This window comes from Arachis hypogaea, chromosome 10 (genome assembly GCF_003086295.3).
Source record: "Arachis hypogaea cultivar Tifrunner chromosome 10, arahy.Tifrunner.gnm2.J5K5, whole genome shotgun sequence".
Classification (NCBI taxonomy): domain Eukaryota; kingdom Viridiplantae; phylum Streptophyta; class Magnoliopsida; order Fabales; family Fabaceae; genus Arachis; species Arachis hypogaea.
Genome location: NC_092045.1, coordinates 105329733 through 105355619, shown reverse-complemented (window position 1 = coordinate 105355619; position 25887 = coordinate 105329733). Strand labels below are relative to the sequence as shown.

Here is a 25887-nt window from a genome sequence, read left to right as displayed (position 1 = left end):
AATAATAATTTGTTTTGAATAGATGATTGTCACTACAAAAAAACAGGGTTAAAATGGCGGTTATTTTTGGTAATTACGGCGGTTAGAACCGCCATTATTACCGAAAATGGCACCTCCAAGAAACGCCGTTATTCTGGGCGCCATTCTGGTTATTACGGCGGTTTTCAGAAAACCGCCACAATTACCTGAGGTTAATACGGCGGTTTTTTAGGGTTAAAATGGCGGTTTAGAACCGCCATTATTTCCGTATAAAATGGCGGTTTTTGAATTGTTTAAAATGGCGGCTATAACCGCCGTTTTTACCAGGATGTTGTGGCATCATTTTTGTTTAAAATGGCGGTTTTTAACCGCCATTTTTACCATTATAACCGCCATTTTTACTAGGTTATAATGGCATCTTGTGTGTTTAAAATGGCAGTTTCTAACTGCCGTTTTTACCAGGTTATAATGGCATCATTTTCGTTTAAAATGGCAGTTTTTAACTGCCGTTTTTACCAACGTATAATAGCATCATCTTCATTTAAAATGAGGGTTTCTAACCACCGTTTGTACCTAATTATGATGACAATTTTATGCTTTTTAAAATAAGATTGAAACCAATTTAAAGTGATATTTTCAAAACTCACTTAAAAATCTCGTAATAACCAAAAAAGGCATAACCATACATCAAACATCAAGTAGTTGTATATATGCAAATTAATAGAATATTGTTAAACACACCACAATTGAAGAATTACAATGGTGTATGTCACTGACTCCACAATACAAATTCATAGGTTTTAAGACAGTAGCTATTGAATCATAGTAGTGTGTTATTGTTAAACTTGATTGTCGTGTTAAAATCATGGTTTGTCTTTACTAAGAGAAGCTTGTGAATCTCTCTCAGAGGGGATATTTGGGTTATGTTCTTAATTGGCATCTCGTGATTGTGCTTTCTCTCATATGTAGTGACAAATGCTCTTGGATCATCTATTGCTCTCTCCACGTGCTTTCGAACATTACACTTCACATTTGTACATCTGTAGTAACTTCTGCAATATATGTCAGTTTATGTTATCAGAATAAAATTAATGAGAAAAGAAAAAGAACAAGATGCTAGTTAGTAGTCATATGAGTATGATTTTAAACTTTCTTGAGTCCTTAGTTTTAACTTACATTTTAGAAGCAAGAAGTAAAACTTGTAATCACCAACCTTTCAGGGATCATTTTATTAGCAAATTAATCTTTGGAGAGTATACGGTGAAGAGATGGTGGGAAATCTCACATCCACCATCTACATTACAGCCATACAGCAATACAAAGAAATGAAGAGATCATTAAAGCACTACAAAGCAGAACCGAAAATTCATTTTTTTTCAAAGATTTATTCTGATAGTGTATGCAACTTTAATTATTGGTACTAAAAAAAATCAATAAGTACAAACCGGGGATATGGATTGCCCTTCACCACCTTCAAGATTTATTCTGTTTGAGCATGTTATGCCTTTCCAATATTGGCCACACGGATCATCACCACTCGCTTGCCAACCTAGCTGTGAAGGTGAGTTCATAGATTGAAATAAAATCCTTAATAAAATCCTTATAGCTGCCGCTGCATCAAACATCAGAAAAGAGATTGATATTCATCTAATTGGTGGCCTATATATGATATGATAAAAGCTATGAATGTACTTATGTTAATGTACATATATATAGATTCTAATTGGTGGCCTATCTCTTATCAAATTTTCAAACCATTTCCCGTACTAATGAAAGTAACAACTAACAAGTATGGCATATTTATGCTTCCTATAATGGACCAATTTTTCCTTTAGTCTTGTAGGGGTATTAAGAGACGAGAAGGGAAGAAAATTAATGATCACAAGAATCTTATAATGTTAAATAGGAAGCATCCTTTTTGAGTGCTTAAAATACTATAAAGTTGATGGTGCTTAAAATACTATAAAATATTATAACGCATAAATTAAACAAGAGAATAAGGGTGGTCATTTGATTAAACAATTTATATGACATTCTTCATTTTAAAAATATCATGTAATAATTAAGGACATAATAATAACGGGACTCTATTATATGTTCATTTTTTTGTTTTTATATAATATTTAGGGCATAAAGATGCATATCAGTAATCCAATGAAAATAGTATTGCATGAGAATTTCAAAGAACTGATCAGCAGTGTAAACCTTATTAAGCATAGGGTTTATGTAATAATTCTGAATGAAGTCACTGTTGCCAGCACTAACAAGATGTGTAGCACCAGATATGATTGATGAAGCATTTGATTGTCCTGCTACTTTCACCAATATATTCTGACATTCTTTGTAGTGTTCCAATTGCTGGCTCAATGGAATTGCATCCTGCATCCAAAGGGGAAAAAAGGACTAAATTTGAAAACCACACACAGACACACACACACAAACATAATAGGAGACTTATATGGAGTTTATAGGAGCCTATTTGCTTTCTCAAGTAAATTTTTTTTTCATGCTTCACATTAATATTAACAGCACAATAATAAAAAGTTAAGTTTGCAGTTAAAGAAACCTTAATGAAGTAAGAGATTCTTGTTCTGTAGAGAATGATAGAAGCCATCAAGAGGGTCTTTTCTTCTTGTTCTCTCTGCAGCTAAGGGAAATGGAGGGCTCTCAAATGGTTCTGCTGCAATTTCAAACCCAATATACCTCTCTCAACCATGACAGATATATTTAGGAAAGACTGGACTACACTTTCAGAGTTCAATCATGCAAGAGGAAAAAATTACAACAGTAAAATACCTACCTCAACCCTTTTTTTCTCCATAAATAATATTGATGGAAGGGAGATTGTATAGTCTTTTCTCATGATCCTTCTCCCTCTATTTCCTTCACTCTTCTTCAACAGCCTTCTCTTTGGCAGCCTGATATTTAAAATCAACCTTTATTTTTATTTTCCCACACAGGAACAAGATACACACACTAAATTCATCAACTTGGAAGCATCAAATATCGAATTTTTATTTTCCTCAGTTTAGAAACAATGAGGAAGTAAATGATTTGGGGAATGAGAGAATAAAATTACAAAGATAGCACAGAAGAATAAAACTATTTTGCTTCTATACTTCTATTATGTGTACAAACTGACTAAATCTAACAACAGAAACATGTCAAATTTCAGCAGATGCTCTATACCTCTTCCTTGAGTCTATTCTCAACATGGAAACTAGACAATTGCTACATGCTGAACTAACACACTAGCCTCTGACTTGTTCTTGTTGCGGCACCAACTTGGATAGCAGATTCTACCCTTTTTGGAAAGCACTAAGGTTGACAATGGCGATTGCTCATACCATAGCAGAAGCTTTAATAGTTTCTGAGAAAAAGAAAATACAACAACAATAAATAAATAGTAATCAGTGTTGTTTAATGAGAGGTCTTCCTTATAGGAAGTTCCTAGCTCTCTAATTATATATAAATAGATTCAGATAGAGATATGCAGAAGTTGATATATATCGCAAAACACAAGAAACAGAAACAACACAGGTATCATTGTAATTTCAGTGATTATTTCCAATGCAGCAATTATATTTGAGATGACAATTTCATACAGTTCCAATAGAAACACCGGATTCAATATTTGAGGATCCATCCAAAGGATCAAATACAATGATGTATCTGCAAAATGGATAGGGAAATTGTTACTTGGAAATGGTGAATAATGGGTATTAGTTATTTCTAAAGCTCCAGAACTCACTTTCCCTGCTGTTTTGGCCTCACAAAAACAGCATCTTCAAGCTCTTCTGAAACAAGAAGGCATTGAAAAGAAAATAAATTGCAGTCATTTATATGTAATAGGTAGATTAGACTTGGAGCATTTGACAGTTACAGAGATAGAGAGACTTACAGTGAACAAGGAAAGATAGGGGAGAAAACTCTAACTTGCTGTCTTTACTTGTTCCAGTTTCGCTATCAACAACTCTCAATTTTTGCATGTGTGGCTTTGCCATACTGATTAGATAATCACATTCCTCTTTGATCTGCTCAGATTAAAAAGCTAAATTTCAGTATTTGAAAAGTGATGACAATACAATCCATCAAATTAATGCTCCTAAAAAACATGAACATCAACCAGGATTTAAACACAATGTCATTGCATCATGTAAAGCTCACACGCAAATTGTAAATACTAATTTAAATGCTACGATTAATCATCATGCAGCCAAAGAAAACAGAAACACAATTTGCACAATTTATTATCCTAATCTTTGAATTGAAAATATAACAAAAGAAAGGAGGATTCATCAACATGAGCTACCAGTAACTAGAGATCAAATCATAATACCACCAATTTTATTGAACAACATTCAAGGTATTACGCATTGTCACAAACAAGAAAAACAGCACTAGTGATAGGAAACAGAGCATATATCAATATAGTTAAGCTAGTTTGGATTTGTTATCAAATCAGTCCAAAATTATAAGTTAATATAACTAAATGATAAACATCAAAGCTAATTATAAGTCCAATTTCTAAGTTAATAACCCCCTGGCCAAAATCCTACCTAAAAACCCTACCTCGTAAAACCTAAGAATCTCGACGGAAGGAAAAGCTTGAAGCATAGTAGCTCGATGAAAGAGGCTGTAGTCGGAGGAGAACACCGCCGAAGGAGATCGTCACCGGAGGAGAATATCGTTGGAAGAGATCTTTGTTTCAACCTTGCTCTCACACAATGACATCGTTTCAGTTCGCGGCACGGTAGCTCAATCGAGTATATTGTAGCCGGAGGAGAACGCGTCGCCGGAGGAAAACGCGCCATCGGAGGAGAACATTGCCAGAGGAGATCGTCGCTGGAGAGATCGTCACTAGAGGAGACAACAAGGAGAGCGTCTCAGTTCATAGCACACAATCTCGATGGAGGAGTTTCTAGTCGATCAAGGGTGAACGCCGCTGAGAATGAAGACCGTTGCTGGAGCAGATCGTCGCCGGAACAGAGCACAGTGGTAGCATCATTTTTGGGTTTCAGTGGTGGCAGCGTTAGTTTTGGTGCGTAGTTTTAGGCTTTTCATCGTTGGAGAAGAGTTTTAGGCCATTTTAGTGTGAAGTTTCAAGGATTTTGTCATTGGAGAAGAGTTTTGGGCCTTTTATTTTTTTAAATCATGGATCTAGTTAACGGCGGCTTAAAACCGCCGAAATCACCAAAAACCGCCATTTTATGCAAATAAATTATGGCAACACCATAAAATGCCATAATACTCAAATATTATGGCAGTTTTTTAAAACCGCCATAATATAAATGCCGTTTTAAACAAGTTTTTTTGTAGTGTATTATGTCTGACAGAGAAAAACAATGGAGATTAGATTAATCTGTATGTTAATTTTTTTGGAGAACTAGAATGTCCGCTTTTAAAATCCTTAGGGAGTGATCTGGGTAATTCTTCTGTCAAAAATGTCGAAAAATAATTTAAAGACTGATTTGTCTGCCAAAATAAAACATTAAGAATTGATCTGTGTATTAATTTTTGTTGGAGACTAAAATATTTGCTTTTAAAATCTTTAAGGATTGATTTGAGTAATTAATCAAAATACTTTTTATTAGAATTTAAAAAAGTTAAGCTATTTGAACGTAACAAATATATAAGTACTTTTTAAATAAAATTAAATATTACGTTCTTAAGTAAAAAGAAAACGATTTTACATAACATGGTATTTTTGAAAAATTAATAAGTATAATTCTTTATTACATATTTACTTAGGGGCATAAAATAAAATAATGACATAATTTTTAATAAATTAAAGAATACATGGAATATTCTAATAATATTTTAACTAAAAATACTTTATTCTAATAATAATATGTAATATGTATGATACATTTGTATAGTGATTAGATTATTATGTCTTTTTAAATAAATATATTTTTTGCTTTATGAGAATATAGAAAATAAACTTATAACTTTATTATTATTTTGCAAGCTTTTTTTCTGGGCAAATGGCAGTATTAAGTCAGCTTGCATGAGATTTTACATGAGATTTTACATGATTAAACTAAACGAAAAAATGAGACATGAATCAACCAAAAGCATGTTTCTATATAATTCGAATCAACCCCATTCGAACTAAAAAGTTTAGTAATTCGAATCAACCCTATTCGAATTAGTGAGGGAATTTGCAGTCTTAGTAGTTTGAATCACATTGATTCAAACCATGCATGAGAAAGTTTGAATCACCCGATTTGAATTATGATGGGGAATTCGAATCCAGCTGATTCGAATTATATGGTGAGGAATTCGAATTATAGTTTGAATCTAGCTAATTCGAACTATGTGTATGTAATTCGAAAATGGCTGTTTTGAATTAAGACGTCCGGAGGTGTATAAATATGGTGTGAACGTGAATTGAGTTCATTTGAGTGAAACCAAATGGCTAGTGAGGAGAGCTTTGTAGTGTTGGTGTATTACAGAGGGTTGATTAAGAGAAAGACACGCTCCAGTGTGAAGTTTACTGATAAAGATCCTCTGAGTATTTTTTTTGAGACCAACGACGATATTCGATGACTTCTTGAATTCTATAATACAGAAACTTGGGCTGCAAGGCGTGAAACAGGTTCAGAAGCTATTCTATCGCATTTCGATCTCAATGCTTAGAGATGACGTGAAGTACAACTCTTTCGTTATAGGGAGTGACGAGGATTTGCAAGTCCTGTTCCATTGTCGTCACCAGTTTCCCGAGGTCAGGACACCTGAATTGTTGGCAAAGTTGGTTGATGTGGTATCTAGCTTGGTAGGTTCGAACCAGAATACCCAAACTTTAGGCACTGTAGCCAGTTCTAGCTCGAGACTCGTTGGTGCATGTTCGTCCATGCCCGTGAATACACCTAGAGACGAGCCTGTCGCATCCCCGTCGTTCGCCGTTGATCTCAACTGCAGTGGTGGCGGAGAGGTTGGTATCATGGATAGGGTGCCTATTTCTTTGCAGTGTGGGACACCGGCTGGGATCGGTGATGCATTGCTGGATGATGATGGCGACAATGATGTGGAGCCTGACCTCATTGCTGATGACAATGGCGATGACATTGCAGTGAGTAACGACTTACAACAAGATGGTATAAGCCGGCCATTTGCAAGTACGGAACGTACCTCTCGTCCAGACGCATACCCTGCTGCCGTCGCATGCTCGAGATACATCATTTGGGCTGCAAAAATAATGTACCAGAAAATAAAAATCACTTAAATCATTCACTAACAAAAGATCATTCACTAACAAAACCACTAACAAAACCACCAACAAAACCACTAACAATACCACTAATAAAACTACTAACAAAACCACTAGCATCATTCACTAACAAAACCACTAACAAAACCACTAACATCATTCACTAACAAAACCAATAACAAAACTACTAACATCATTCACCCCCTAAACCACTAAGAAAATCCCTAACAAAATCACTAACATCATTCACTATCAAAACAACTAACAAAACCCTTAAAATCATTCACTAACAATGCCATTAACATCATTCACTATCAAAAGCACTAACAAAAATATATAAAAATTTATAAAAAAAAAGTTATTCACTCCTATTTTAAAACAACAAGTTCGCACTAACCTCTTCGTTGATGATACCATCTATATGGGCTATTCCATCCAAACGATAAAGTCGATCCGGATTATTCCCCCATCAGCTAAATATTCTGCTCAAGCCTTTGTTGGAGTTGTTCTGGATCGTTTCCTCTGAGATTTGGTGGGATATGGATTTAGAATAGTGGTTCGAATGAGGTTAGTTCAAACTCCTTATATAGGCAAAACAGGGAGTAACTCGAAACAGTCTGTTTTAAATTACTATGTGCACGACAAATTGACTAGTTCGAACCTAACCCATTCAAATTAGAGTGTGATAGTGTGTATGTGTAATTCGAATAAATATGATTTAAATTACTATGAATGTGTAATTCGAATTGCACTAATTTAAACTATATAAAAAAAAGTGTTTTTAGTGAAACTTTGTAACGTCTTTTATTTTGATGGATTTGTGTATATATAGCTAATGTTTGGTTTATATGAATTATTTGTCCTTTTTTTCATCAACTGCTTTTGCTAGAAGCCAGTCAAGATGTTCTTCTAAAAAAAACGGCTTATTTTTAGATTCTTTTTAGAAACATAAACAAATTACTCAAAAAAAAAAGTAAATTTTGGGGAAATACCTTTTTTATTCTAGAAGCATAAAAAAGGAACCTCAATATTTTTTTATGTAAAATTTATTAGTCAATGATTAATTAAATTCTTGGGATATCATGTTAGCAGAAATTTAATGTGATTTTGTATTTTTTTTATATAACATTTTAAGTTATTGACTCTAAATAAGTTTAGTTTAATAGATTTATTTTTTAGAAATCTCTTGATTTTAAATTTTGTTAATATATATGCATATAAATAAAGTGATAAAAAAACAAATATTTTCTAACAATAATAATAATAATATAGATTGACTTTATTTGTAAAATTTTTTATGCAAGAAAAAATATATTTGATAAAATATCTTTTGGTCAAATTTAAATCTAAATCTTAATTAACGGGGAATAGCCAATCATCTAATTAATGTTGACCAAATAAAATTATAAACTTTTTTCAAATTAATTACTTTACTTAAATAGTTGATTTTTTTTTTTTTGGAAAGGACAAAGACAAAATTTAGACTATACCTTAATTTTATTTGTGGGTTTAAATACTTTAAATTCTTATTAAAATTTAACTATGTCGTATTTGTGGGTTAAAAATTTTTTTAATTTTAACCCTAATTGTATTCTCAAATTTTTCATCTTATCCTATCTGCAACAAAATATTTGTTTTTTCAATCGAACACAATATTTAATCATTCTATGTTTCATAAATATATTAATAAAGTAGAAAATATAAAATTAAGTCCCTATTAAAATTAAAAACAACAAAATTATAACAAAATTCTTGTTAAAATTACAAAAAAAAAGGATATAGGTTTTATCTTTATCAACTTCATTATATACATATAATTTTTTTAACAGCATACTTTAATTTATTTTGGGATTGAGTTAGATAGGTAGAATTTACAATCCTACCCACTGCTCAACCCAGTATGCTCAACTTGACGTGCTATAAGTCGGATTATCAACTATACCAGAATAGGTCAAGTTGGATTAGATATCTACTTATAAGACTAATATTGTCAGCTCTAACTAACCCAAGAAGGTCAAGGTAGGTTTGATAATAAGGCAAGAATTTACTTAATTTGTATCATAACGACATATATATATATATATTAAGGTAACCATTGGTAAAAATTTTTAATTTATTTATTTTAATAAATGAATAATAAAATATATTAAAAAATTAAATTTTAAGTTTTTATACAAATTTTTTAATTGAAAATCCTAAAATCCTTCTGACACATATTAGTTAAATCTATAATATAATGCATGATCTAAAATTTATTGGCAATTGATTGTGATTAATTTATGCAAAAATAATTAAGAATTTTTGATGAGGTACCTTTAGTAGGAGATTTATTCATAATAATGTAATAAATAATAATTCATAATTAGGGGTTAATCCTCAAATTCACCGATAAAAAATAATTCGCTCTTGAAATTTGTATACAAAAAATTTTAATAATTATATTAATTTCTAAAAGATATAACTATAAATTAAATTGATATTTTTGTTATTGATGATGATGTATTATGTTAACAGTCATATGACGTTATGACGTAACAGGTTATAAATGTCTCACAAATTAATTGTATCTTAATGTGATATGATACGTTAACTAATTATTTTTTGTGATATGTGACATTAACTGACTATGTTATTATGGCACATGTGATATTTAACGTAACACATTATGTCGTTATCCTCTAATAAACTATGTCGTTATGTCAAGTAATATTTAATATAATACATCATTATGATATTATATAACTGATAAAATGATCACTTGTTTTATAATTGTATTTTTTAAAATTTTTCGATGAACAATTTAAAAGTTGAATCTTTTAGGAACGAATTTAAGTATCAGCTGAATTTATTTAAGAGAGAAAAATTGTTTTGTAATAAATAGCTAGTACTAGTTATAAAATACTAGCACGAAAAGGAATAATTAACCATCTTCGATGAGTGTTTTATAGACTAATTAATCAATATATATTTGTAATGATTAAAGATTTCTACCTTATTAAATTATTAAATAAATTTATTGTTATTTTGACTTTTATATAAATAAAAAAAACTTAAAAAACTTGTATTTTACTATAAAAATTTTATTAAATAACGTCATATTAAAAAAATTCGTTAATAATATGTTTACTATTAGAATTATTGTTGAAATAAATCCGACGATATAAACTTCGTCAGTAATTATTCATCGATAGATTTTTTCATTTGCCGTTAATTACTGTTAAAAAATTTTTGCTGATAATTTTTATCGTCAGATTATTCCCCATTAAATCTAACAATAATATATTATTAATTACTAATTAAATTAATAATTACCTGCAGATTTAACCGATGGTAAACTTAAATTTTAATTTTTTAAAAAATTTGTTTAAAAGTTTAACATATAATTTTAAATATTTAAATTTAATAATTTTTAAATTAATAAGTAGGAAAACACAACACTAATTAATTAAAAAAATAATTAACTCAAATAATAATAAACTTAAAAATTTAACAACAATAAATAATAAGTCAATAATTAACTCAAAGAATAACAAGTTCAGACCAACACAGACAATTACTAACAATCAACTAATTAACTCAAAAAATAATCAACTCAAACAACACTAGAACATAAATCAGAACAATGTAATTGAGGATCTTACACTTACAGATTTATTTGGATGAGTAACACCAGTTCTTATTGCTCCTTTTGTGTTACCAATGTTCTCACTTGAAATGATATCAAACTGTATAATTATCACAAAATTTAAAACAAATTCATAAAAACAAAATTAAAAATTAAAATAATAAACACAGAATTTAAAACACAAAATCATCAAGGCAAAATCCAAAATCAGAATCATAAATAAAACTTCAAACACACTCATCAAAACAAAATAAAAAAAATCCTAAATCAAAATAGAATTAAAAAAACTTAAATCAAAACAGAATTATTAAAAAAATCATAAAAATAGAATTAAAAATTAGAATCATAAACACATAATTTCAAACATAAAATGATCAAAATAGAATTAAAAAACCTAAATAAAAAAAGAATTAAAAATTTTTTAAATTAAAACAGAATTAAAAAAAGTCCTAAATCAAAACAGAATTATTACAAAATCATAAAAACAAAATTAAAAATTAGAATAATAACCACCTAATTTGAAACACAAAATAAGAAAAAACGGAATTCAAAATTACAATCATAAATAAAATTTCAAACAAAAAATTATCAAAACAAAATTTAAAAAAAAAATAAATCAAAATAGAATTAAAAGAATCCTAAATCAAAATAAAATAAAATAATCCTAAATCGGATACCGTCTGGTGCGTGCTGCTGCTATGCTAGAGGACGACCACGACTGTTGGTGCGTGGAGGACAATGGTAACTGCTAGTGCGTGGCACCGTGGAGGAAGATAGAGTGAAAAGCACTTCGAGGATGGGAGAGGGAGAGAAAAGGGTCGCGCCATTGCGGGATGCGAGTTAGGGTGTTGTGGGGGCGATGTCGACGGCGAAAAAAAGGGAGGAGCTTCGTTGCTATGAGAGTTTGAGAGAGTAAGAGGAGATTCGACGCTGGAAAAGTTGGAATGTGGGTGTTTTGGCACTGTGAACAGTGAGACTGAAGAAGAGATCCTTTTGAGACTGTTGGTGGTGTCAACGCAGGCAAAGGTGGTTTGGGGGAGAGTGATGCGCAGAGAGAGAGAGAGAGAGAGAGAGAGAGAGGACGCATAATTCTAATTTAGGGCAAAATTTTCGGTGGATAAATCCAACAATAATGTATTGCACGTGATCAGAGTGATGCGGAGAGAGAGAGAGAGAGAGAGAGAGAGAGAGAGAGGACGCATAATTCTAATTTAGGGCAAAATTTTCGGTGGATAAATCCAACAATAATGTATTGCACGTGATCAAAATGCAATATTCCATTAATTGAGCTTTATCGGCGGATAAAGATAATTCTGATGGTAATGATCGCGCCAATTATTCTTATTTTCTCTCTAAATATTACTGACTATTTCACCGTCAAAAAATAAAATTCAATAGTAATTTTTTTGGCCAGCGAATTATTATCAAATTCGCTAGTAAATTCATTAATAATCTTGACGCTAAATTCGACAATAAATTTAATGGTATTCAACTATTTTTTTTGTAGTAATTAAAAATTGCTATTATTACTAAGAGAGATATACATATGATACCCGAACAACATAATTGTGCAGCTTAAAGCAAATAAAGAATTATTGTAGACATCGATTAAAGTGATATTAATATCTTGACTATTTATCCAAAAATTCTTCTTGATCTCACAAGCCCTCAAAAAGAATGTTTGCTCAAAATCCTTAAACCAAATTATATTCTGTTCATAGTTTAGCAAATACAAAAATTGAGTATATTCGCTCATTATTCATAATTTTAGTAAATTATTTCTCTCTAAAATTAATTATTGTTTTTAAATTAATACTAAAATATAATATTTTTGAAAAAAATGTTTGTGTTTGTTTATACAGTTAAAAGAAGTACTTTTTAATAAGCAGAAATAAGGTAGAAATAATAGAAAAAATTATATTTAGATATATTTACAAAGATACTTTTTATTAGAATAGAAATAGTTAATCTCTTTAAACATAACAAATATATAAGTACTTTTTTAATAAAAATAAATTACATTCATATTAAAAAACATATTTTACATAACATGGTACTTTTGAAAAATTAATAAGTATAATTATTTATTATATATTTACTTAGCTGCATAAAATAAAATAATTACATAATTTTTAATAAAGAATACATGTCACTTCTTTTAATAATATTTTAATTAAAAATACTTTATTTTAATAATATTATGTAATATATATGACACATATGAATGTATTGTGATTAGATTATTATGTCCTTTTAAATAAATATATTTGTCTTTCTAAAAAAAATTTATAATCATAATATTATTTTGCAAATTTTCTGTTTTTTCAAATTTATAATCCTAATATATACAAATTACGTACTCAAAAAATAAAGTAAGTAAAATGTTGGGAAAATACTACTTTCATTCTAGAAGCATAAAGAAACGTTACTCATATTTTTTAGGGCAATTTACGCTTATAAATTGTTTGAGCCCCAATATTACGCAAATACATTGTTTCAGTTTTATATACGCAAATGTATTGTTTCACTATTTTATGTAAACCGCTACTGGCAGTAGCGGTTTACAGGTGTGCATAAACCGCTACAACTAGCCGCGGTTTATGTGTGTGAGTGTGTGAGTGTAAACCGCTGTTGGCAGCAGCGGTTTACGTGTGTTTGTGTGTGTGAGTGTAAACCGCTATAGGCTATAGCAGTTTACGTGTAGTGTGCTGCCTATATAGTCAAATTATACAAAATTAAATAAAAATTAACTAAATTCCATACAAAACTAAGTTCCATACCAAAGAACATGTATTAATAGAAATAATTAAAAATTTTATATGAATAATGAGTACTAAAAATTCCGATACAAAAATATAACAATATGCATTAGAGAATGTAAAAAAAAAATTCTAAAAAAACATATTACTATGAACAAACAAAATAAATGTAAAATTGATTAAAAAAATCAAAACTTATAAAAACTGATAATTATTCTTGATTTTTTTATTACAAATAAAATCGAATGGCAAAATTAGCAAAAAAATAATATTTATATCTCCCTATTTTTATGTACTCGTGTATCTTTTTATTTTGTATATGTTTGATTAAAAATATTATTTATATACTAAAATAAATTATTAAAATTAATTATTATATATTTATATATAAATATATATTATTTAATTATTTTTAATATATATTTTATATTTATATTTTAACTTATTTTTATAATCGTGGATTTTAATATAGGCTTATGTATTGTACTCGGTGCAACATTTTTTTAATTAGACTTTTTTTGTTAAATATCAGAATTTTTTGTTTGTCTGTTTTTTTTTCTTTAAAGACAAACATGACTTCTATGTTTTAACTCTTGTTCACTGGAAATAACTAAGTGTAGTTTTTACGCTCTTTTCAATTATTAAAATGAAAAATAATTTAAAAAAATATTATTTTTTTGCTAATTTTGCCATTCGATTTTATTTGTAATAAAAAAATCAAGAATAATTATCAGTTTTTATAAGTTTTGATTTTTTTAATCAATTTTACATTTATTTTGTTTGTTCATAGTAATATGTTTTTTTAGAATTTTTTTTTTTACATTCTCTAATGCATATTGTTATATTTTTGTATCGGAATTTTTAGTACTCATTATTCATATAAAATTTTTAACTATTTCTATTAATACATGTTCTTTTGTATGGAACTTAGTTTTGTATGGAACTTAGTTAATTTTTATTTAATTTTGTATAATTTGACTATATAGGCAGCACACTACACGTAAACCGCTATAGCCTATAGCGGTTTACACTCACACACACAAACACACGTAAACCGCTGCTGCCAGCAGCGGTTTACACTCACACACTCACACACATAAACCGCGGCTAGTTGTAGCGGTTTATGCACACCTGTAAACCGCTACTGCTAGTAGCGGTTTACATAAAATAGTGAAACAATGCATTTGCGTATATAAAACTGAAACAATGTATTTGCGTAATATTGGGGCTCAAACAATTTATAAGCGTAAATTGCCCTATTTTTTATATTCCGTAAAATTTATTAGTCAATGATCAATTATATCCTTGGTATAATTAATTATCATGCTAGCAGAAATTAAAAGTGCCATTGCATTTTTCATATAACATTTTGAGTTATTGACTCTAAATAAGTTTAGTTTAATAGATTTAAGGAAGCAAATTCTAAATAATTTTGAAAATTATTTTAAAAGAAAATAAAATTTTTAATAAAAAATATTTTTTTTGTTCTTAATATTTATTTTTATTAGATTGGTTAAATTTTCTATTAATATTTTTTTCGTATTAACAAAATAAGCCTACATTATATATTAAACTGTTGATTTATTTGTTAAGAGTCAAATAGTATTAACAAATTCATTTCTATTAGAAGTTTCATTATCTTTTAGAAATAATTGTATTGTCAGGAGGTTTATTTTTTTGGTTATCTTTTTCAAATATATTGGCTAAATTTACTGTATAAAACTAAAAAATATTAGTAATTTTTAAATTATTTTTATTTATAAAATTAAATAAAAAATATATTAGTAATTAACGTGTCACATAAGTATTTTCTGGAGAGAGATTATTGATAGAGAAACTAATCACTTTCACAAAATTAAATATCAAAACTAAAATAAATATTTCTTTTATTGAGAATCTCGTAATTTTTAAAAAAAATTATTAAAAAATGAAATGTGTATTCACTCTAGATTTATTCTTTAGATATCTCTTTGATTTTAAATTTATTAATATGTATGTATATAAATAAAGTGATAAAAGAAAACTAATATTTTTTAATAATAATAATAACAATAATAATAATATAGATTTGATTTATTTATAATATTCTTTATAAAAGAGAAAATATGATAGGTAAAATATTTTTTAGTCAAATTTAAATTTAAATCTCAATTAACCCAGAGAATTAAATAGTCATAAATTTCTATTTAAATCTCTATTTAATTAATGTTGACCAGAATAAAATCATAAAATTTCCTGAACTAGTAATTACTTAAGGACATAGGTTAAAGTTGTTGTTAATAAAATTTTTTATTTTAATAAATGAATAATAAATATCTTGAAATTTTAAACTTTATACTTTTTTTAATCAAATTTTTTTAAATGAAAATCTTAAAATGTGCTCTTATAATCTATAAAGCACGGACACTTTGTTCAGTTATCGTGTGTGTCGGACACATTTTGGACATGACATTCACCGACACTCATCCGAGATGCGTGTCTGTTGTGTCCAACTGTATCTTAATAAAAAGTAAAAATTTTTTCTCCGGACACGCTTGGACACACCTAAATACCATTAAGTATCAGCGTGTCCAGACTTATTTTTAACATATATTCTTAAAATAAATTTAGATATAGTATATACTATTATTTATTAAAATAAAAAATTTTAAATACTTGATATAATTAAAATAAGACATTAAAAATAATCAAAAAAATTAATTTATATTTTAATATCAATAAAATATCAAAATATCATTACAATTTATTTAAAAAATATTTTATATTTTATATGTATATATACGTGTTTTTGTGTCTTATAAAATTTTAAATTCACGTGTCGGCGTGTATTGTATCGTGTTATGTCCTGTGACCGTATCAGTATCTGTGCATCATAGCTTATAACACATTAATTAAATCCATAATATAATGTATAATCTAAATTTTATTGGTAACTAGTTGTGATTAATTTATGCAATAGTAAGATAGATTTTTTTTCATGACATATTTTTAGTAGGAAGAGGTTTAGGGTTTGTTGGAGTGAATTTTTAAGATATTTTTTTTTGAATGATATTTTTTTTTTAAAATATACAAAAAAGTAAAAATAATTTTATATTTAGATATCTTATATAATTTTTTTTATTTATCAATTATGTTTGGATATAACAATATAAAAATATTTATTTATTTATTATGTGAAAAATATTTTTTTTAAAAAAAAGATTTTTTAAAAAAATATAAATTATAGTTTCTTTTAAAAAAGATATTTTTTATTTTTCTAATACTTTTAATTTTACTATTAAAAATTTATCAAATACGCTAAAAAATAAAAATATATTTTTTATTAAAAAATTTTATTTTATCAATTTAATAGCACCCAAACAAATACTTATTCATGATAATGTAATAAATAATGATTCAGATTTAAGAAGGATTAATCCTCAAATTTACGTGTGAAAAATAATTTATTCTTTAAATTAGTTCTTAATTAAAAGATTTTATTAGTCATATTAATTCCTATGAAATATAATCATAAGTCAAATCAATCTTTTAAAATTTAACATATTAATAATTTATGAAAATTTAAAGTATATTTTATTTTTACGGATGGCTATAGCGTTGATATTAACAAAACATTAAAAAAAATTAAAGTTATCACTTGTAAAGTTATTTCTTTATTTAATAATTCCATGGTAATATATAAAAGTACACAAGACCACACAAATTTCACATTCATGAGTCATAACAAATTATTATATTTCAAGATTTTTATTATTAAAATATAGGTAAACTAATATAGCATTAATTATTTCTAATGGTTTGCATCTAGGTACTAGTTTTCCTTTTCACCATCTATGACATAGTTTGCGTCTAACTTTGCACATGTACACCTGCCATTATTACACGCAGGAAATAGTGGATAACAAGCATTTATTAGATAATTGCAACCACCAGGGCAATCCTTTTGTTGAGGCACCACATTTGTTGGTGTTGTTGGGAGACCAAATCCTACAAAAAGAAATTTAAAAATTAAAAATAAAAGAGATAGTCGCATATAATATATTTGAAACATCATGGTAGAAAATTTAAAATGTTTTCACAAACACACAGAGGAAGAAAACAAATAGATGTGTCTGGAATTCTGGATTGGCTTTTAAAACGTTTCTCCTTTTTTTTTAAAGATTTTTTATTAAAAAAATAAAGTCGCTCACCAAATCTAATTATAAATAGGTTCATGATTTTTTGTAAATAAAGGGAATACATATAGATCTATTCGTAGATAGATCTATGTATCTTCTATTTACAAAAGTCACAAATTTAATTATATTTAATTTGATAAAGAATTTATTTATTTTTGTGATAAAAAATCAAAAATTTATTTATCTTTTTCTCTCTACGCTAGACTCCTGTGTTGTAGTCTCAATTTTGAGATTGAAAAAAAGTAATTAACAGAATTATTTTAAGAGACACAATCACAAAATATAAACAAAACTAGTAGGTTTCTAGTAAAATGATTCTTTAGATATCGAAAAAAAAACACATATAATAAGATGAAAAAAAAATACCATTGGTGACTACTAAAACGAGAAGAATCATTACAAATGAGATCTTGATTGTAATCTTCACCATCTTTCTTAATTGTTTGAATTAAAAAGTAAAGTCTAGGTTGGAGTCACAAATAAAATACTTTGTGTTTTGATGGCTTCCATTAAGGCCTTTTGATGCAAATTTATAGAGTTGGATGAATGCCAAAAATTAACAATAAATTATAATATATTATACATAAAATATTTAACTTTGAATTTGTTTTAACAAGTGTAATTATCCGTGTCATATACGTGATAAGATTGAAATTATAATTTTAAATTACTTTTTAAAATTAATTTAAATTATAATAATTTGATTAATAAAAAAAGTAACATGCTATGCATTGTTTGTTTTTTTTTAATCTAGTGTTAATTGGATTAACTCTAAAATAATTATTAATCGGTTTTAATAATCTACTTTCTTCAATAAATCAGATATATATATACTGAATGTGATCATAAATAATATAATAATAATTAAATCCACCAACAAATATATTGGCTATTATCACATTATAAAACAAATTAAATATAAAGGCTATTAATACTTATAAATCTATAAAATCGCACTGTCTTTGATTCGTGTAAGGGTTTACTTATCAAATAAACTTAAAATATGAACAAAAAATATTTATAAAATGGACCTAGCATCACTTAAAATAATCATAGAAAATAATCAACTTACTTTATTATCAATGAAAACCATTTCCATGTAAGTCGTCTTGTTTTTATTAAATTTGGATGGGACTTTCCATAACCTTATATTTTAATTTTTTAAATAATTATATATATATATATAAATAATTTTATACATATACATAAATAAAAAATATACAAATTATATTTTATTAAACTCCATGTTATCGGTTATTAAAAATATTTAAATCACATATATTAATTATTTTTTGTTATAATTATTTTGTTTTATATATATGATTATTTTTTATTCTACAATCGTTCAATAATTTTTTATTTTTTAAATCTATATATATTCCTCAATCCCGACTTCATTCATAGGCATATTAACAGTTTTTTTTCTAATAGTGATGTTTTAATTTTTTGTTTTTCTTTTTTTCACGTATCTTTCTTCTTGTTTTTTAAATAGTGATATTTTAATATTTCTTTTTTTAAATACATTTTTCTTAATAATTACATTACTAATTTAAAATATAAAATGAGAAAAAAAGGTGATACATATATCCAAGAAAGAAAATAAACTTAAAAATCAGAAAAAAATTATATTAAAAAATGTAAAAATAATATATTAAAAAAGAATAGTTGTAATATATAAATTGAGTTAACAATTTAAATTTTTCTAAAACTAATTTAATCAAATACCAATATTAGAAATAAATTACTTAAATAATATTTAATCTATTCTAGTTGTTAGACAAGTATAGATTAGAGTCATTTTCGTAATGACAACCAACTGAAACAATATCGTAAGTTCGAACATTTAGAATTCGTGCAAAATTCAGACCATTCCCTTGTTCTTTGAAAACCTTATGTATCCCTAATAGAGTTGAATCGCAATTTCTTTTATGAAAAAAGAGTTACGGAGGTGGCTTTGATGTGTTGAAAACCAAAATCCAGAAATCACTATTTATATTTGAGTGTAACCCATTAAACCCTAAAGGCCAAATAAAATAATATCTCTAATTTTATTCTCATTTAATTCTAAATCAAAAGTAATAATGACTTATTTAATTCAGCATTTATGATAATAAATGAGATGACAATTATATAAGTCATTTAATGTAAAATAGCTTAATTTGTGATTATAATTAATATATGTATTGCCTATAAATAGATTAAAAAATAATAATTTTGTAACAAAATAATCATTCAATTTGAATTAAAGTTAATTGATTGATAGAAATTATAATAAATTGTATGATATTTAAATAATTAACCAAATTAATTAGTTGATATAATTAATTTATTATAATAAATTGAATTTAATGAGTTAAAAGAAATAAATCGAAAAATACCATCAGAAACATGTCATGACAGTTTTATCATTAAGTACAAAAATTTAATTTTTATATAATAGAAGAGATATTTACAGATTATTATATTAAACACAGACTAAAAAAAATACACTAAACAAAATAAAAGAATCAATGGTAAAATAACCTAAAAATTACTTAAATTAAAAAAGAACCTGTGATAAATTATAATAAATCTATATATGAGAAGTAAAAGTAAAATAAACAATTAAAAATAAGGTAAAAAGAGCAATTAAAAAAAATAAAAGAAAATAGAAAAGATAATGTGTGGGTAGATAAAAAATGTATTACAATAGAAGATTAATATAATTAATTAATACAAAGGTTGAAAGAGAAAAATCAAAATACGATCTTATTAAAAAAAGTTCAAAAAAATATTTTAAAGAAAAACCTATTAATTAACTTTTATAAAAATATTACAAAAAATTTAATTTATTTTTAAATAAAATGATAATACCCTTAATAATTATTAATCAAAATAAATAAAAAAGAATTAATATAAATCAAAATCATAGAAAAATTTTAGCAAAATTAAGATAAAAAAATATAAAATTACAAATATTTTATCTGAAGTACAAAATAGAAAAAAAGAAAAGGGATAAATAAAATAATAAAAAAATAAATTGAATTAATTGAGTTTATTTATTTCATTGCTTTATATATTATTTATTAAATAATTTAATATTTATCTCGATGAAAATAAATAATAAAATTAGTTATAATTAATTTAATTTAATGAATCAAATAAATTTAAAATAATTTGATATTTACTCTAATTAAATTAAATATTTGAAGTTATGATTAATGTAATTTAATGAATCAAATAAAATATTAAATAATGAAATATTTATCCTAATCAAATCAAATTATATAATTGATTAGTTATAATTAATACAATTAAATAAATTAAATACATTAAATTAAAAAATAATTTAGTTAATTTGTGTCTTAAGAACACTTTTTAAAAATATTTACTTTTCAACAATTTTTATAAAATATTTTTTATAATAATTTTAACCTATGGTCTAAAGGCACAGTTATAATAATTCATTAAAAAGTACTTAATTAGTTAATACAAATAATTAGTATAATTGATTTAGTTCAATAAATTAAAAGAAATAAATGTAAAAGAAAGAGATAAAGAGAAAATGAAATTATAAAAATGTGTAGTCATTAAAAAATAATTAAAAAGTCTATTTTAATTTTTTATTTATTAATTATTAATTTATTATAATTAATTTCACAATATTTATTATACATTATTCATCTTACAAATTAATACAATCAATTAATTGATATCAATTATCTATAATTAATTATAATTGATATAACTCATTTTGCTATACTTTCTAAATAAATAATTAAAAATACACGTCTCAATTATTTGTTAAAGTAGAATAAAATAAAATTACATAAATTGAGTATATATAAATCTAAAACTTATAAAATTTTATTAACAACTCAAATAAATTAGTAATATAAAACTAAATTTAATATCTATTTTAAAAATAATTTCTGACCTTTTATTCTTTTAATTATAAATAATTTAAATAAAATAATACCCTATAACTTATTTTGTTATCTATTTTAAGTAATAACATTCTATTTTTTTAATTATTTGCTTGTTTTATTTATCATTTATGCTTTCTATCAATTATATTAATAAACAAATAAACTAAATTAACTTCGGTTATACTTGGACTATTCAACAATTCAACATAATCTTTTTAATTTGGGATTAACTACTAACGATAGAAAATAAAAAATTTAGAGTAATTCAATATTATGAACATTAATTATTATTGTGAAATAACCTAAAATTAGAATGCAATTTATTTTTAAAGAAATAATCAACTATTATTGTTAATTATGAAATAACGTAAAATCATAATACATTTTATTTTTAAAGTAACAGTCATCCATTAATATCTATAAATAAAAACTATCGTCAAAATGCTTTGATTAAAAATATGAGGGATTAATTACTATTTATTATTAATAATATATTGATTATATCAAAAAGTAAAAATATAATTATCCGCAAAGAATAAAACTACATACATAGTAAATTTAAAAAATAAATATCGTTAAGTAATTATTTTTTTAATAAATAGTAAAAAAATTAAATGTCATAAACTATAATCTTTCAAAAGTAACCCTTTTAAGTTGTTATGTTTTGCATGGTTTATTTGTATAAGTTGTTATGTTTTGCATGATTTATTTGTATATTATTTAAATTGACATTATTTTCATTATTTTTAATTATAATAATCATTTATCCTTAATAATTATTGTTAGAATTTAATAATTTTTCATGCCTTACAATAATTATCTATAAAAAAATATATATATCCTGCAAAAATTATTAAATTTATTCTTTTAGATCTATTTTCACATTAAAAAAAATTTTGTTCTGTCTTTTTTAATTGTTATTATGTTATTAGAATTGTTAAATAATATTAAAAAAGTTCTTTAAAAATAAACATAGCGATGACACCTTGAATAATTAATTCAATAGAATTAAATTTAAATGAATAAGATGATTCAATAAATTATAAAAATAATAGCATATTTATAAATATTAATAATAAAAATAGTCTCACTAATGTAAATAATCAATACAATAATTATATGAAAAATAACTAATTACATAATTGCATAATTTTCAAAATCCTATATAGTTAAATCTAATGGACAAATAAAAAATATCTATATGATAATGTCCTAATATTTTAGCATACTATAAATCATATTATAAACCACATACATGAACAATATATATATATATATGAATTGAAGTACACATGACAAAATAGAATATTATAAATCAAAATTATAGTAAGATTATTTAAAAATAACGTAAAGATGACACATTTTTTTTTGTATCAGAAGCTAAAAAAAAGTATGTGTCTAATAATAAGCAATTAAAATAAACAAAATTTTTAAAAAAATATAAAAAATAAAATGTATCAATAAAGATAAAAGAAACAAAAAAATAAATCACAAAAATTGTACCCTAAACACAAGAGAGAGAGAGAGAAAAAGAGAGAGAAAAGGAGGGAGGGAGGGAGAGAAAAGAGAGCAAATGAATAAAAAATATTTGATCTTGTATAAATAGATAGTATTGAAAAAAATAAACTAATTAAATTAATTCATATATTTCGTTATCATATTTATTATTTATTAAATAATTTGCAATTTACTCCGATCAAATCAAATAATTAATATAATTAATCAATTCATATAAATTATAATAAATGGTGAGATTTGAATGTCTAATTAAATTAATTAATTGATATAATAAAATTAATTATAATTAATTTATTTTAACAAATTAAATAAAATAAATTAAGAAACACCTCAAGAGCATGCCATATCAGTTCCTCACTAAGTGCAAAAATTTTATTTTTATATAATAGAATAGATAGATAAATAATAAAGATATTTTCTTAAATTAGTATAATTATGCATTATTCATTAAATATTAATTGTAATATTATAATATAATTATAATAAAGATATTTTTTAAAATAAATTTATTTAGAGGAATATAAATTGGTTATTAATAATCAGTGTCATTATCATATAATTATCATATTATTATTATTATTATTATTATTATTATTATTATTATTATTATTATTATTATTATTATTATTATTATTATTATTATTATTATTATTATTATTATTATTATTATTATTATTATCAGTATAAATAAAATTATTAAAAATATTTTTGATTGATAATTGATAAGTAGTTGAATAATGTATTAAAAATTGATTTTATATATAACTATAATAAAAATATTTTCCTAAATTAGTATAATTATGCATTATTACTTAAATACTAATTATAGTATAATTATAATATAGATATTTTTATAAACTAAACTTAGAACAGAAAACAGTGCATTCATTTTGGCGGGAAAAATGATTCATGAGAAATTGACACCTCACTTCTATTAGATAAAAAAAAAATCCAATTTTAATATATTAAGTAGATAAATAGATTATATTCTATTAATAGTTTAACAACTATCAAAATTGAGTATGTTCTCTCATTAAATCATTATTCATATTTTTAGCAAATTATCTTTTTTCAAAATTAATTATTTTTTAAAATTCATGCTAAAATATATTATTTCCCCAAATTATTTGCCGCTTTGGTAATTTTTTACAAATCCAATATTTGTCTTTTTTTATGAAAAATTTATAAGTCAATGATTAATTAATGATCATGTTAGCAATTGAATGTGATTTGTATTGTTTCCTCCAATGGCAGGAATTGAGATGCTTCTTTCATGGAAGTTGGAATTTGGTGCAGTAAAGTCACCAAGCACCTTCCTTGCATTGTTGTTGTTGGGTTCCGCTGCCATATCCTTTTCCTGTTCGAAAAATTCAGTTAGGTCCTCTTCAGAGTACTGTGCTTTAGCTGCTCTTAGCTTCCTCTTCAAGGTCCTTTCAGGTTCAGGATCAGCTTCAACAAGAATACCTTTTTCCTTGTTCCTGCTCATATGAGAGAGAAGAAAACAAAGAAAGTATGGAATCTTCTATGTCACAGTATAAAGATTTCTTTATGTGAGTAGAAGAGAAGAAGAATAAGAATGAGGAAAAAAAGAGAAAAAAAATTCGAACTCAGAGAGAGGGAGAGGGTTCGAATTTTTTATGAGTGAAGGAGAAGTGTTAGTAAATAAATAAAATAAATAGAAGGAGAGAGGGGGAGTTTTCGAAAATAACTAAAAGGAAAAGGAAAATATTTTTGTTTTTATTTTAAAATTTAGTTAGAATTCGAAAATTAAGAGAAGAGATAGAATAAAATTAAAATTTAAAATAATTAGTTAATTAAAAAGAATTTTTGAAAAAGAAGTTAATGATTTTCGAAAATTAGAGAGAGAAAAGTGGTTAGGTAGTTTTGAAAAAGATAAGAAATAGTAAAACAAACAAAAAGTCAATTAGTTAATTAAAAAAAGATTTGAAAATCAATTTTGAAAAGATAAGAAGTTAGAAAAGATATTTTGAAATTTAAGTTTGAAAAAGATATGATTTGAAAAAGATATGATTAAAAAAAGATATGATTGAAATTTATTTTGAAAAAGATTTGAAAGAAAAATTTAGAAAGATTTGATTTTGAAAATTAAAGTTAATGACTTGACTAACAAGAAACAAAAGATATGATTCTAGAATTTAAAGGTTGAACCTTTCTTAACAAGAAAGTAACAAACTTGAAATTTTTGAATCAATCACATTAATTTTTAGTAAAATTTTTGAAAATTTGAAATGAAATTAAGAAAAAGATTTTGAAAAATTTTGAAAAAGATTTTTTTGAAATTTTTTTCGAAAAACAAAGGAAAAAAATAAAAAATATTTGATTTTGAAAAAGATTTTGAAAAGATAAATTTTTGAAATTGAAATCTTCACTTGACTAACAAGAAACAACTTATTTTAAAATTTTTTGACTAAGTCAACCTAAAGATTTCGAAATTTATGAGAGAAATAAGGGAAAGATATTTTTTGATTTTTGAATTTTTAATGAGGAGAGAGAAAAACACAAAATGACTCAACACATAAAAATTTTAGATTAAAACAAATGATGCATGCAAGAACACTATGAATGTCAAGATGAACACCAAGAACACTTTGAAGATCATGATGTACATCAAGAACTTATTTTTGAAAGATTTTCAGGAAAAGAAAAACATGCAAGACACCAAACTTAAAGATTTTTCATGTTTAGA

The 25887-nt window shown here is 25.2% G+C and overlaps 1 protein-coding gene and 1 long non-coding RNA gene across 13 annotated transcripts; both read right to left on the bottom strand.

The window, feature by feature from the left end:
- Positions 1 to 662: 662 nt before the first annotated feature.
- Positions 663 to 5102, bottom strand: LOC112716278 (uncharacterized). 12 transcript variants are annotated; one of them, XR_011866866.1, is made up of 10 exons: positions 4552 to 5102; positions 3881 to 4013; positions 3731 to 3776; positions 3585 to 3651; positions 3169 to 3349; positions 2780 to 2897; positions 2546 to 2626; positions 2185 to 2358; positions 1156 to 1591; positions 663 to 1031 (listed from the first exon to the last, which is right to left on the bottom strand). XR_011866866.1 is itself a non-coding variant. In XM_025768150.3 (10 exons), exons 5-10 carry the CDS (start codon positions 3192 to 3194, stop codon positions 999 to 1001), a joined length of 540 nt encoding a protein of 179 aa, XP_025623935.1. In that variant the 5' UTR covers positions 3195 to 3349; positions 3585 to 3651; positions 3731 to 3776; positions 3881 to 4013; positions 4552 to 5102; the 3' UTR covers positions 663 to 998. The 12 variants fall into 12 exon arrangements, 5 of the variants coding, with proteins under 5 accessions (XP_025623935.1, XP_072061383.1, XP_072061382.1 ...); XR_011866864.1 differs by having other exon boundaries at positions 1425 to 1591; XR_011866860.1 differs by having other exon boundaries at positions 1156 to 1532.
- A 12202-nt stretch (positions 5103 to 17304) lies between these two features.
- LOC112718341 (uncharacterized) lies at positions 17305 to 18252 on the bottom strand. The gene is made up of 2 exons (XR_003160770.3): positions 18121 to 18252; positions 17305 to 17563 (listed from the first exon to the last, which is right to left on the bottom strand). It is a non-coding gene; the product is annotated as an uncharacterized lncRNA (long non-coding RNA).
- Between the last annotated feature and the right edge of the window lie 7635 nt (positions 18253 to 25887).